The sequence below is a fragment of the Oncorhynchus mykiss genome, chromosome 12 (genome assembly GCF_057628025.1).
Source record: "Oncorhynchus mykiss isolate SJ-2025 chromosome 12, ASM5762802v1, whole genome shotgun sequence".
In the NCBI taxonomy this organism is placed as follows: Eukaryota; Metazoa; Chordata; class Actinopteri; order Salmoniformes; family Salmonidae; genus Oncorhynchus; species Oncorhynchus mykiss.
This window is the reverse complement of record NC_143033.1, coordinates 73,878,629-73,892,665: the sequence shown is the minus strand read 5'-3', so window position 1 is coordinate 73,892,665 and position 14,037 is coordinate 73,878,629. Positions and strand designations below refer to the sequence as shown.

The 14,037-nt window shown below is 41.6% G+C and overlaps 1 protein-coding gene across 3 annotated transcripts in view; it reads left to right on the top strand.

Annotated features, from left to right (window-relative positions):
* LOC110538192 (signal transducer and activator of transcription 5B) overlaps nucleotides 1–14,037 on the top strand; it is a 98,521-nt gene that overhangs the window by 72,012 nt on the left and 12,472 nt on the right. For all 3 annotated transcript variants that reach the window (XM_090193251.1, XM_036938252.2, XM_036938253.2), the window contains 5 exons: nucleotides 697–848; nucleotides 7,854–8,009; nucleotides 10,093–10,272; nucleotides 10,661–10,748; nucleotides 11,357–11,479. In XM_090193251.1, coding sequence (XP_090049377.1) covers nucleotides 697–848; nucleotides 7,854–8,009; nucleotides 10,093–10,272; nucleotides 10,661–10,748; nucleotides 11,357–11,479 — 699 coding nt within the window. The remainder of the gene's footprint in view (nucleotides 1–696; nucleotides 849–7,853; nucleotides 8,010–10,092; nucleotides 10,273–10,660; nucleotides 10,749–11,356; nucleotides 11,480–14,037) is intronic.

Genomic DNA, 14,037 nt, shown 5'->3' with positions numbered 1-14,037 from the left:
TCTGCTCCAAGCTTCTCGCGCATGCAAAAATCTAAGGACACCCAGCTATCCTACTGACGCGAAGTGATCTTTCTTGCTCATTTTTCAGAATAAAAGCCTGAAACTATGTCTTAAGACTGTTCACACCATGTGGAAGTCAAAGGAAAAGGAATCTGGTTGATATCCCTTTAAATGGAAGGAAGGCATGCAATGGAATGGAACAATGAAGGTTTCAGAAAAACAGCACTTCCTGGTTGGATTTTCCTTAGGTTTTCACCTGCAATATCAGTTCTGTAATACTCACAGACAATATTACATACAGTTTTGGAAACTTTAGAGTGTTTTCTATCCTAATCTGCCAATTATATGCATATTCTAGCTTCTGGGCCTGAGAAATAGGCAGTTTCATTTGGTACGTTTTTCATCCAAACATCAAAATACTGCCCCCTAGTCTCAAGAGGTTTTAAGGGCTTCTAAGTAAGCATTTCACTGTAAGGTCTATCTGGAGGAATCTCATGCCTTCAGGGTATAAAATCTGGGGATGTATATTGATTTGAGAATATGTATGATGTTTAATGTATGGGTACATTCTTATCGGTGTGTGTGTGCGTGTGTGTGTACCTGTCTGTCTGTGTGTGTGTGTGTGTGTGTGTGTGTGTGTGTGCGTGTGTGTGTGTGTGTGTGCATACCTGCATACCTGCATGTGTGTTTGCCTAGGACCTGGCAGAGAAGCACCAGAAGAGCCTGCAGCTACTGAGGAAGCAGCAGACCATTATCCTGGATGACGAGCTGATCCACTGGAAGAGACGACAACAGCTGGCCGGCAACGGGGGTCCTCCAGAGGGGGGGCTGGACATCCTGCAGTCCTGGTGAGACCCTCTACCCCTAACAGAGATCACATATGTCTAGGATTGATCAAAGGGCAGGGGCCACCCAGTTAACAAGCTGACTATTGGATACTGCTGGGTTTATATGGGGTGTAGTTGGGAAGATGACTGTAGTCTAGGTTAAGGATGACAAAGGTTAAGACAATGGGATTCTAATATACCATAACTCTTTGCAACAATGGGGATGAATTCAATGTATTTAAAATATATATATTGAATATCCAAAACATACAATATACTAGCAGTGTAGCCGCTCAACAACTGCACCGCACCAGTCATCCAACACACTCCCATTCAGAGCGACACACAGAAGCATTCGGGGTCAACGCCCTGTCAACAGATCTCCCACCAGGCCAAACAAACAGGGACCTGAACCCTCCAAGATCCCCCCACAGTTCCCCAATAGCTGACCCTTAACCATCCGAGACCCATCCCACAGCCCCCCCCCGAATAAAACAAATTAAAAATACAATTAATTCCATTCCCCACACCAAAGAACCCCCCCAAAAGAACCAACAACCAACAACATGAACTAAAGAGAAAAAAGAGTAAGACAAAAGAAAACAGCAAACAACAATGCAACAAAAAACTAAAACAAAGGACATCAAGGACAACTAAAATCAGAACAGCAATGCCAACTGTATATGTTTGAGTGCATGTCTGGCACTATTACTTGTCTGTGTATGTGTGTATTTGAATGAGAGTGTGTGTGTATATGCATATGTGTATATGCACATTCTACTCAACATTTATCTTTCAACTGAACGCTGTGATGTTTAACGTACAATTTCAATCTGTCTAATCGAATAGAATCCACAGATTGCAAGTTGAAGATAACTACTTTTACTAAGAGTATTAGAAATTGACTGCCCCGGTCTCTCCAGATCTCCTAACAGTACTATTTCTAGGGTCAATTTTAGATCAATGCTATGCATTTTCAGCCGTTTCTGAACCTGAAACCAGAAACAGGCTACCTGAGGACAATACCAAAATAAATGGTCTGTTGATTCTGTATCCTCAACAAAATCTGCCGAGCTTCGATGATTTTATGCCCCAAATATTCAACATTTTGTTGGTGGCAAGAATTCTGTATACTAATTTTAGCTGAAAAGCACCAAGTCTTGAATCTCGCGTCATTTTATACAGTTGAAGTTGGAAGTTTACATACACCTTAGCCAAATACATTTAAACTCAGTTTTTCACAATTCCTGACATTTAAGCCGAGTAAAAATTCCCTGTGGTTAGGCTCACCACTTTATTTTAAGAATGTGAAATGTCAGAATAATAGTAGAGAGAATAATTTATTTAAGCTTTTATTTCTTTCGTCACAGTCCCAGTGGGTGAGAAGTTTACATACACTCAATTAGTATTTGGTAGCATTGCCTTTAAATTGTTTAACTTGGGTCAAACTTTTCAGATATCCTTCCACAAGCATCTCACAATAAGTTGGGTGAATGTTGGCCCATTCCTCCTGACAGAGCTGCTGTAACTGAGTCAGGTTTGTAGGCCTCCTTTGCTCGCACACACTTTTTCAGTTCTGCCCACACATTTTCTATAGGATTGAGGTCAGGGCTTTGTGATGGCCACTCTAATACCTTGAATTTGTTGTCCTTAAGCTATTTTGCCACAACTTTGGAAGTATGCTTGGGGTCATTGTCCATTTGGAAGACCCATTTGCGACCAAGCTTTAACTTCCTGACTGATGTCTTGAGATGTTGCTTCAATATATCCACACAATTTTCCCCCCTCATGATGCCATCTATTTTGTGAAGTGCACCAGTCCCTCCTCCAGCAAAGCACCACCACAACATGATGCTGCCACCCTCGTGCTTCACGGTTGGGATGGTGTTCTTCGGCTTGCAAGCCTCCCCCTTTTTCCACCAAACATGACAATGGTCATTATGGCCAAACAGTTCTATTTTTTTTTTTGTTTCATCAGACCAGAGGACATTTATCCAAAAAGTACGATCTTTGTCACCATGTGCAGTGGCAAACCATTGTCTGGCTTTTTATGGCGGTTTTGGAGCAGTGGCTTCTTCCTTACTGAGCGGCTTTTCAGGTTATGTCGAAATAGGACTCGTTTTACTGTGGACATAGATACTTTTGTACCGGTTTCCTCCAGCATCTTCACAAGGTCCTTTGCTGTTGTTCTGGAAATGATTTGCACTTTTCGCACCAAAGTACGTTCATTTCTAGGAGACAGAACGCATCTCCTTCCTGAACAGTATGATGGCTGCGTGGTCCCATGGTGTTTATACTTGCGTTCTATTGTTTGTACAGATGAACGTGGTACCTTCAGGCATTTGGAAATTGCTCCCAAGGATGAACCAGACTTATGCAGGTCAACAGTTTCTTTTCTGATGTCTTGGCTGATTTCTTTTGATTTTCCCATGATGTCAAGCAAAGAGGCACTGAGAGTGAAGGTAGGCCTTGAAATACATCCACAGGTACACCTCCAATTGACTCAAATGATGTCAATTAGCCTAACAGAAGCTTCTAAAGCCATGACAACATTTTCTGGAATTTTCCAAGCCTTTAAAGGCACAGTCAACTTGTATTTAAACTTCTGACCCACTGGATTTGTGATACAGTGAATTCTAAGTGAAATAATCTGTCTGTAAACAATTGTTGGAAAAATGACTTGTGTCATGCACAAAGTAGATGTCCTAACTGACTTGCCAAAACTATAGTTTGTTAACAAGAAATTTGTGGAGTGGTTGAAAAACAAGTTTTAATGACTCCAACCTAAGTGTATGTAACCTTCTGACTTCAACTGTATATCAACTCACACACCCTGTACCATGGAATCGATACATCAAAAATCTCTTCCCAAATATTTTGCCATCTGTATAGCACAGTTGTCAACATCCTGGTCCTCAAATGAAACCGGTATACTTTCCTATTTATGCTATTTGTATTGCTCTGCCAATTTTGTCCTTTGTATTGGGCAGACAGACAAGTTCCCTACCTCCTCCCGCTGCCACCTGCCTCCTCCATTGTTGTGGTAATGCTGTAATCAATTGGTTGTACTCTTGGATTGAGCAGACCTTCCCATCCAATTTGAACTCCATGAAGGACATAACTCCACCATTTCAAAGTACATTATCATTTAAGAACAAAATACCCTTTTCAAACCTCTTTCCCATAAATACAGGTATTTTATCAACCAGCACATTTGAATTCAGACATAATTTTTATTGTAATATTTTTTCTATCTTTTCAGGGGGATGAAATTGAAATTGTAACCAGCTCTACAATGTGTGTTTGATAAAGAGAGATACTTTGAAAAAAGTATAATTTACAATAATCTAAAATGAGACATGGCAATCTGCACAAAGGCAAAAAAGGCCATTTTTAAAACAATGGATGAGCTTTTATTTGTAATCTGGGTTCATTTAGGGTTCAGGTAAAACTTTTGAATAAGTTAAGCTTTTAGAGAGAGGTTTAGTGCTTTTATATTTAATCATCTCAACCCACCTAATTCATATTCATTATATAGATTGCCACGCTTTATTTTATCTGGTTTAGCGTCGCAGATAAAGCTAAATGTTTTTTGCTTGTATGATTTGAAAAATTAATCATCAGGAGTAGGCAGCGTCATAAGTAAGTGAGTAAACTGAGATATGACTAAGAAGTTAATAACAATTTTCCCATAAATATTTACCTTTCCATGGTTGCAGGATCTTGTCTATTTTTTACAAGTTTTCTATTGAAATTCATTGTGGAGAGCTTATTTATATATTTGGTGATATGAATACCAAGTATGTCTACTTCATCATCAGCCCATTTTATAGGCAAACTGCAGGGTAGTGTAAAAGTTGTAATTTTTAAAAATCCAATACATAATATTGTACACTTATCATAATTAGGTTTTAGTCCAGAGAGTACAGAAAAGTTATCTAGATCTTCAATGAGACATTACAGGGATGTAGCTTGCGGAATTAATATAAAACTTGAGACATTGGCGTACATGGACACCTTTGTTTTTAAACCTTGGATTTCTAATCCTCCAATGTTGTTATTGGATCTGATTTGAATATCTAGCATTTCGATGGCCATGATGAATAGATATGGTGACAGAGGACACCCTTGTTTAACTCCTCTTGCCAATTCAAAACTCTCTGAGAAGTAGCCGTTATTTACTATTTTACACTTGAGTTGCTATACATTACTTTTCCCTATTTTATAAGAGATACACCGGAATTGAAAAAATCCAGGCATTTATAAATCAAATTCCAACTTCCTTTATCAAATTCCTTTCCAAAATCCTCTATAAAGACCAGGCTTGGCTTCTTAGATGTTTCATGATGTTCTATTATTTCTAGTAGTTGTCGTATATTATCTCCAATGTATGAACAATGTAAAAACCTGTCTAATCAGGATGAACAATACCTGGTTAAACCCTTTTAATTCTGAGTGCTATGCATTTCGCTAGTATTTTTGCATCACAATATTGAAGTGTAAGAGGCCTCCAGTTTTTAAGAAACACTGGATCTTTATATTTGCCATCTGGGTCTTGTTTTAATAATAGAGAAATCAGGCCTTCCTGCTGAGTACCTGACACACTACCATTTCTATAGGAGTAGTTAAAACAATCTAACAATGGAGCTTTTAGTACATCAAAAAAATATTGATATGCCTCTGCCGGTATGCCATCAAGCCCTGGGGTTTTCCAGACTGAAAGGCTTTAATAGCCTCAAATAGTTATTTCTCTGTAATATTGCCTTCACACTGCATTTTTTGGAAAGAATTCCTTACCGTAATTTTCGTTCAGTGGGAGAAGACGAGACAGAAAAGAGAACATCTGCCTAAAATATTTAGCTGCCTCTTTTAAAATATAATTCGGAGAATCATAAATGACTCCGTCTTCAGTAACAAGTTTCTGCAAATAATTTTTGTTAGTGTTCCTGTATTGGAGATTCGGGAATAATTTTGTGCATTTTTCTCCACATTCCATCCAGTTTGCTTTATTTTTGTAATAGATTACATTTGATCGTTCTTGACTAAGTTCCTCGAGTTCTTTTTGTTTTTCCTCTAACTTATTTTGTATCTCTGTAGTATTGTTTTTATTGCTATCTACCTGTACTAGTAGTTCATGTATTTCCCTTGTTAGTCTTGTCTCTTTTGCCAGAAACAGATGTTTTATTACTGATGAATATTGAGTTGAATGACCTCTGAAGGTACATTTAACGGTATCCGAAACGATAAGGGGATTTGCTGAACCTATATTATGCTGGAAATATTCAGTTATAAATTATTTTGTCTTAGTTAAAAATAAGTTGTCCTCCAGTAAACTTTGATTACATTTCCAATATCCCCAGCCAAGTGGAAATTCTATAAGAGTTATGTGAAGGCCAATTAAATGATGATCCAATTATGATCCTGTCTCCTATTAATCCTTTTTTAACCTTTGATGCAAGAGAGAAAGAGGCAAGGAAGTAGTCGTCTCCTCCATGTATATCTCACTAGGTTGGGTTTTTTAGTCTCCAAATATCCACTATTTCTAATGTGTCCATAATATTTGTGATTTAGTTTGTAGAGTGATTTCCTTTACGGTCCATTGAGGTATTTAACACTTTGTTATAGTCTCCTATCATAATGATTTGATAATTTGTTGCCTCTAAGTTCCATAAATTGGTATAAATACTTTCAAAGAAGTGTGGATCATCCTGATTTGAGCCAAATCTCTTTTTCGTCCACATTCATATTCAAAAAGATCGACCTTCCTTGCGAATCATTCCTGACTGTTTACACATTCAGATCTACATTGTTGTTAATTAATATCATCTCACATTTTGAGTTCCTTTGTCCATGACAGAAAATTATTTCACCACCCCATTCCTTTTTCCTAAGGATGTAGAGTGAGTTTCCTGTAAACAGTATATGTTATATTCCTTTTCTTTTAGCAATGTAAAGACTGATCTTCTTTCTTTATAATCTGCTAAACCATTACAATTATCTCTGGCTATACTTATTTCACCCTTACCATAACTAGATACTATTCTCAGTCTAAATTGACCATAATTTGTACTTATAAAGTTACTGCCGTCAGAGGTATTATGACAGTCAAAATTAGAGCTTTCAAATGTCTGATATGTAGAATTCAAGAAATACGTTCAAGCATATTTGTTTTATTCCCAATGCCACATTATTCCCAATGCCACAGATGTTAGAAAATTGAGACAACATATTATGTGTGTAGTAAATCTGAGTAGGTTGATGTGTATGACATTGGATGTGATTTAGTGCGTGTGTACGATGTCTGTATAAGAGTAAGACTACAATGTGTGCTGTCCAAATAAATAATAACATGTAGTGTGTATAGCCTTAATGTTCATGATAATAATAGTAATCCATATCGTATCACCATCATAGTTGCATCATAATTACCTTTAACATCATTGAAAAACACATCCCAGCATTTCCATAGCAATTGACGTTTCACATGATCATGGAAGAGACCTCTAGAGACGGCTTCACTACAGTACAAATGTATTCCGTACAATATGTTATTATTCCCCAATGCCCCTATTCTGATATCTTCCCCCTTGCTTGTTGAAAACATATATAAACATGTAGACAGACATAAAAAGATAGACAAACTACTTAGCAAACACTTAGATTGACTGTTTTCCTGTCATTCTATTCATTTTTTTTTTAAATCACATGATCTACAACCACTGTATTACTTGATTTTCTGAACGCTGGTCACGTTTTCAATGCTAATCCTATAGAATCAGCAACGGTCCAATGAATGTGTTTATTTGTGAACGCTCCAGCATGGAATTATTACCTTGTCTTAAACTGTATATTTTGAACTAGACTGTAGTCTGTCTGGTTGTCTGAGCTTGTAAGAGTCTGAACTTTGCCCATTTTGAGAACCTTATTTTGTGTGTGTGTGTGTGTGTGTGTGTGTGTGTGTGTGTGTGTGTGTGTGTGTGTGTGTGTGTGTGTGTGTGTGTGTGTGTGTGTGTGTGTGTGATTCAGGTGTGAGAAGTTGGCAGAGACGATCTGGCAGAACAGGCAGCAGATCAGGAGAGCAGAACACCTGAGACAACAGCTTCCCATCCCCGGCCCCATCGAGGAGCTACTGAACGACCTCAACAGCACCATCACAGACATCATCTCAGCACTGGTCACCAGGTGTGTGTGTACCTGCGTGCGTTTGTGTGTGTGTGTGTGTGTGTGTGTGAAGTTGTTGTTATTGTTCAGTATCAAAGTGCAAGGTATTGTGAGAATAGGTTGTAGTGTGTTGGATTGTGTGCAAGTGGCTTTGAGCTGGATGTGGGTGTGTGTAAATGTGAACTTCTTATAGACACACTAATCTTCAGTGCATATGCTACTCTACAGTCATGTTTACACCCCCCCCCCCCCCCCCCCCCCCCCCACTGAATGGAGAACATACTACACTCAATGTGAACCCTTATACAAACCCTATCCTACTGACACAACCCCTGACTCCTTATGTGGCCAATAGAGTGTGAGATTACATTTATTACCAGAATTACATTAGAAATGATTCAGCACCGCACATCACGGGAGCCCGGTTATGTGACTCTGTGGAGCAGCAAAGCGTGTGTGTGTGTTTGACTCTGTGCTGAGCCCAAGCTGGGTTGTTCTGGGGCAGGGGGAGCAAGCTGCTGATAGTTCCTCCAGCAGCCCAGCCCAGCTCTGCTCCCAACCCCTGCTGAACCTGCCAATGAACACACAAACACAACCCCAGTCAGCCTGCATTAACCCTCAACGCTACAAGGAGGGAGAGATGAAGCGAGGAGAGAGGGAGGCCTGCTATAGATCCGAGAGGAGAAAGAAAACAGGAGGGAGAGTGAACGGTTTAGAAAAGGAGAGGAAGATAATGTACGAGGAAGAGGAGGAGTGAACCGTTTCAAGGACATTAAGTGAAAGAAAGAAGGGGGATACAAAAGAGGGTCGATACGAGAGCTAAAGAGACAAAAAGTGTTTTAGACTAGAGATGAAGTCTACAATGATGGGGAGATGAGGAGAAAGGCTAACAGGCTCAGAAAGTTAGCTTGAGTTCCATGGTAGAGTGTTGTAGCCCTGGGGGCACTGTCTGTCAGCCCGTATCAGTCCGCCAGCCTCACTGACTGGATCAGGAAGCCTTCTGACTGCTCCCAGAACCCTCTGCTCTCTTCTTATTCCAGCTGTGGTCCCCACAGAGACCCATAATGCACCGAGAAGATGTATCATTGTCAGAACGATGTCCGTTCGGCCACATACAGGGGAGCGTTGAGAGAGTAAAAACACTACTTTTAAAGTCCATACTACTGCACTGGTGTTTCCTCTCCTCTTAATTCTCTCTTTCCTGCTCTCCAGCGAAACCACACCCACATCCTCTCTACTCTTCCCCCTAAACCTCCAGCAGGCGCCTGGGAGGGAGGCTAGGGGGGAGGGAGGGTATCTCATCACTGCCTGCTCATATTGAGTACGGTCAGCCAAGCCTAAAACACAAACGGCGTGCTCTACTAAAAAGCCCTCCGTGCCTGAATGAATGAGCATCACGCTGCCTGTGTGTGTGTAGCGTTTGTCTGTCTGTGCGTGTTTATGTGTGGGAGCATGGAGAGCTGACAGCTTGCGTACTGTGTAACTTTCAAAAGCAGGTCAAATAGACGTAATAGGCAGTAGTGTTTGATGAGCAGAAATCCCTGTGGTGAAATGTTGGTTAAAGGGATACTGCTAAATGTTTTCAGTCAAGCCCTTTTTCTACTAACCAAGACTCGGATGAACTCATGTATACTATTTGTATAACTCTGTGTGCAGTTTGAAGGAAGTTGAAGTTAGTTTCTGGAGCCATTGTTAACTTGCATGCAGTTGTTCCTGTAGACTTACTGTCATTGGGCTAACGCTAGTTAGCAATTGCTCCAGAATCTACCTTCAACTTCCTTCAAACTGCATGCAAAGACATACAAATGGTATACATGAGTTCATCTGACTCTGGGTAAGCTAAAATGTTGCACTATCCCTTTAAAGCAACCCGCTACACTAGAGTCCTCTGACTCTAATCTGTTTGTCCTACCCCTGTCTGTCTGTCTGTCTGTCTGTCTGTCTGTCTGTCTGTCTGTCTGTCTGTCTGTCTGTCTGTCTGTCTGTCTGTCTGTCTGTCTGTCTGTCTGTCTGTCTGTCTGTCTGTCTCTCTCTCTCTCTCTCTCTCTCTCTCTCTCTCTTCCTCTCTCTCTCTCTCTCTCTCTCCAACCAACCCTCCCTCCAGCACCTTTATCATAGAGAAGCAGCCTCCCCAGGTGCTGAAAACCCAGACCAAGTTTGTCGCCACAGTGCGTCTCCTAGTGGGCGGGAAGCTCAATGTGCACATGAACCCCCCGCAGGTCAAGGCCACCATCATCAGTGAACAGCAGGCGAAGGCCTTGCTCAAGAACGAGAACACCAGGAAGTAAGTTACAGCATAGAGCCCCCTCATCACTGATATCTACTGCCTCAGTGGAATCTATGGAGCAAGTGGAGATTCCACATTTAGATTATACTTTTGTTCATGCCACATCGCACGTTTCACACACCTAATAGATCCCTAAAGTAGTTTGTGTATAAATGTTATCTTCCTTCCTAGTACTAAAAGAATAGCCGTGTTAGCCTATCCCTAGCCAAGGGGATTGTCAGCGTTGGCATCCTGAAAAAAACTTGCCTCACATAAATTGAAATTAGTCATTCCCCTTCATGTTCTGTGAAAGTTTCATGACTCTATGATTAATACATCTGCTGAAGCATCTACCTCTCCTCTTCCTCCTCCTCCTCCTCCTCCCTCCTCCTTCCCCCTCTCCCAGTGACAGCAGTGGAGAGATCCTTAACAACAACTGTGTGATGGAGTACCACCAGGCCACAGGAACACTCAGCGCCAACTTCAGGAACATGGTGAGGATGGATGGGACCAGGGAGTCTCAGTCTGTAATACCACACCTAGAGAAGATTCGTTTCAGAGACAAACCCCAGCTAAACTGGAATCCAAGAGGCTTTTGGAGATTCTGCATTCTCATTCTATGTTCATACTCATACAGATCACATGTTACTCAGCCCACATGCTGTTTTGAGTTCCCTAGGGTCCTCCATGGATCATTTACATGTAAACTCTGGCTTAAATGGGTACTTTGGGATTTTGGCAATGAATTTGTGGATACCATTTTTATGTCTCTATTTCCAGAATGAAGTTAAAGGCAGAATGCTAGTAAATGTGCTTTGGCTTGCGAAAACTACCTCTAACTTCCTTCATACTGGACACAGGGACATAAAAATGGTACCCATGAGTTCATCTGACTCTGCAGAAGTAGACAAAGGGCTTCATTGCCAAAATCCCGAAGTATCCCTTTAAATCTGCTCCTGGAATGAAAGGGAATCATGTATATGTGTGATCAGAGAACAGCTCCTCAAAGTGAATAGTCTAGAAGATGTTTGTGTGCTGTGGTGCTGTCCTCTCCTCAACCCTCATGATCCTCCTCTCTGACCAAGCCTCCTCTTTCATGTAGTCTTTGAAGAGGATCAAGCGCTCGGACCGGCGAGGGGCAGAGTCTGTGACAGAGGAGAAGTTTACCATTCTGTTTGAGTCTCAGTTCAGCGTCGGGGGTAATGAGCTGGTCTTTCAGGTTAAGGTAAGAACTGATAACCTGGTCCCAGAACTGTTTGTGTTGTTTTGCCAACTCTTATCAATACAGCACACACAGGCTTAAGAAGAGATGAGCAGAGTGGTGGACTAGCCCAAGGTGAGCTGTTGACTCTAGTCTAACCTATAGTGCCTCAGCAGCCTTTCTTTCTTTCTGGTCCTGACGAGAGGAAAAACTGTCGGGGGAGGTTCTCTTCTACACTGTTCAACCAATCCGGTAAATGTGGAGGAGGAGTTAAGACTGAGTGTCTCCTTGTTAACGTCCAAACAAGGAAGTCACGTCACAGGCTCTCTTTCTATTTCCCATGAAAACCAGATGCATCCAGTTGTCGTCGACGCGCAGAAGGTGGCTCAGTCAATACACCATGTTCCTTACCCTGCCTCTTCAGTGACCATATTAGAAGTAGTAATCATTGTTAAAGCTATGTCACACAAGAAAAATGACCTTCACATTGTCAATGGTATAGGAAACATATATGCTCCCCTACTCCCATAACACATTTGTTCATTCCCAAGATGGCATAGCAGTTCAGTCGTATTTTTGTCCTCGTCCTGTCGTGTATATAAATATATAGATATATTTACAACTTTTTTTTCACATACATTTTTAATTTTCCAAAAACTCAGCTTCAGAACACTCTCCTGCAATCCGCTTCACCAATTTATATTTATATAAAAAAGTATTATTTACCTCAGATCTGTAATCCTCCGAGAGGCTAGCCAGAAATTAGCCAGAAGCTAGCCGGGAGCTAGCCAGAAGCTGGTCCAGAAGCTACTCTGAAGCTGGTTCAGAAGCTAGTTAGCTTATTTACTGGCTAATCGTTAGTACTCAGCTAACCACGGTTTGTGGTCATCGGCTGTCCTTTGGCTCGAGAATCTATCGAGCGCGGCTCGGAACGGAACATACCGGATTTCAGCCGCTGGCTCTGGACATCCATACCTGGATCTCACAGCTAGCTAGCTGCTATCCGTGTGACTATCGGCTTTTGTCGATTCCGGAGCTAACATCAATTGTTCCGGAGCTAGCCAGCTGAAGAGTTCCATCAATCACTCCTGGGCTGCAGTCACCTATCCGGACCCGTTTTGCTGCCTACGCGGAGCCTCACCGGGCCTTCACAGTTGGACTGCCGACGTTGTCTACCCGAGGGAATTGTCCGGCTGGCTCCTCCGGCGCAACGTTGCCTGGGCGCCCATCTGCGGCCTGCTAGCCGTTGGCTATCTTATCGGCTGCTATCTGAATAGACAATCGGACAATTTTTATTTTATTTTATTTTTATTTATTTATTTATTTTTCTTCTTGGGCCTCTATAACTATATCTATTGTTTTTATTTTTGTTGTTGTTGTGTGATTTGGATTAATCCCCTCTACCACACGGAAACCCACTAATCTACTGACGGAACGCAAGAGTTGGCTATTAACAGACCTCCATTCTATGCTAGCTTGCTCCTATGCTAGCTTGCTACCGATTTAGCTGTCTAAATCGCCGTGACCCCCAACCAACCTCTCCACTCACTGGACCCTTTTGATCACTCGACTGAGCATGCCTCTCCTTAATGTCAATATGCCTTGTCCATTGCTGTTCTGGTTAGTGTTTATTGGCTTAGTTCACTGTAGAGCCTCTAGTCCTGCTCATTATACCTTATCCAACCTATTAGTTCCACCACCCACACATGCAATGACATCTCCTGGTTTCAATTATGTTTCTAGAGACAATATCTCTCTCTTCATCACTCAATACCTAGGCTTACCTCCACTGTATTCACATCCTACCTTACCTTTATCTGTACATTATACCTTGATGCTATTTTATCGCCCCCAGAAACCTCCTTTTACTCTCTGTTCCAGACGTTCTAGACGACCAATTCTTATTGCTTTTAGCCGCATCCTTATTCTACTCCTCCTATGTTCCTCTGGCGATGTAGAGGTAAATCCAGGCCCTGCAGTGCCTAGCTCCACTCCTATTCCCCAGGCGCTCTCTTTTGACGACTTCTGTAACCGTAATAGCCTTGGTTTCATGCATGTTAACATTAGAAGCCTCCTCCCTAAGTTTGTTCTATTCACTGCTTTAGCACACTCTGCCAACCCGGATGTTCTAGCTGTGTCTGAATCCTGGCTTAGGAAGACCACCAAAAATTCAGACATTTTAATTCCAAACTACAACATTTTCAGACAAGATAGAACTGCCAAAGGGGGCGGTGTTGCAATCTACTGCAAAGATAGCCTGCAGAGTTCTGTCCTACTATCCAGGTCTGTACCCAAACAATTTGAACTTCTACTTTTAAAAATCCACCTCTCTAAAAACAAGTCTCTCACCGTTGCCGCCTGCTATAGACCACCCTCTGCCCCCAGCTGTGCTCTGGACACCATATGTGAACTGATTGCCCCCCATCTATCTTCAGAGCTTGTGCTGCTAGGCGACCTAAACTGGAACATGCTTAACACCCCAGCCATCCTACAATCTAAACTTGATGCCCTCAACCTCACACAAATTATCAATGAACCTACCAGGTACCTCCCCAAAGCCTTAAACACGGGCACCCTCATAG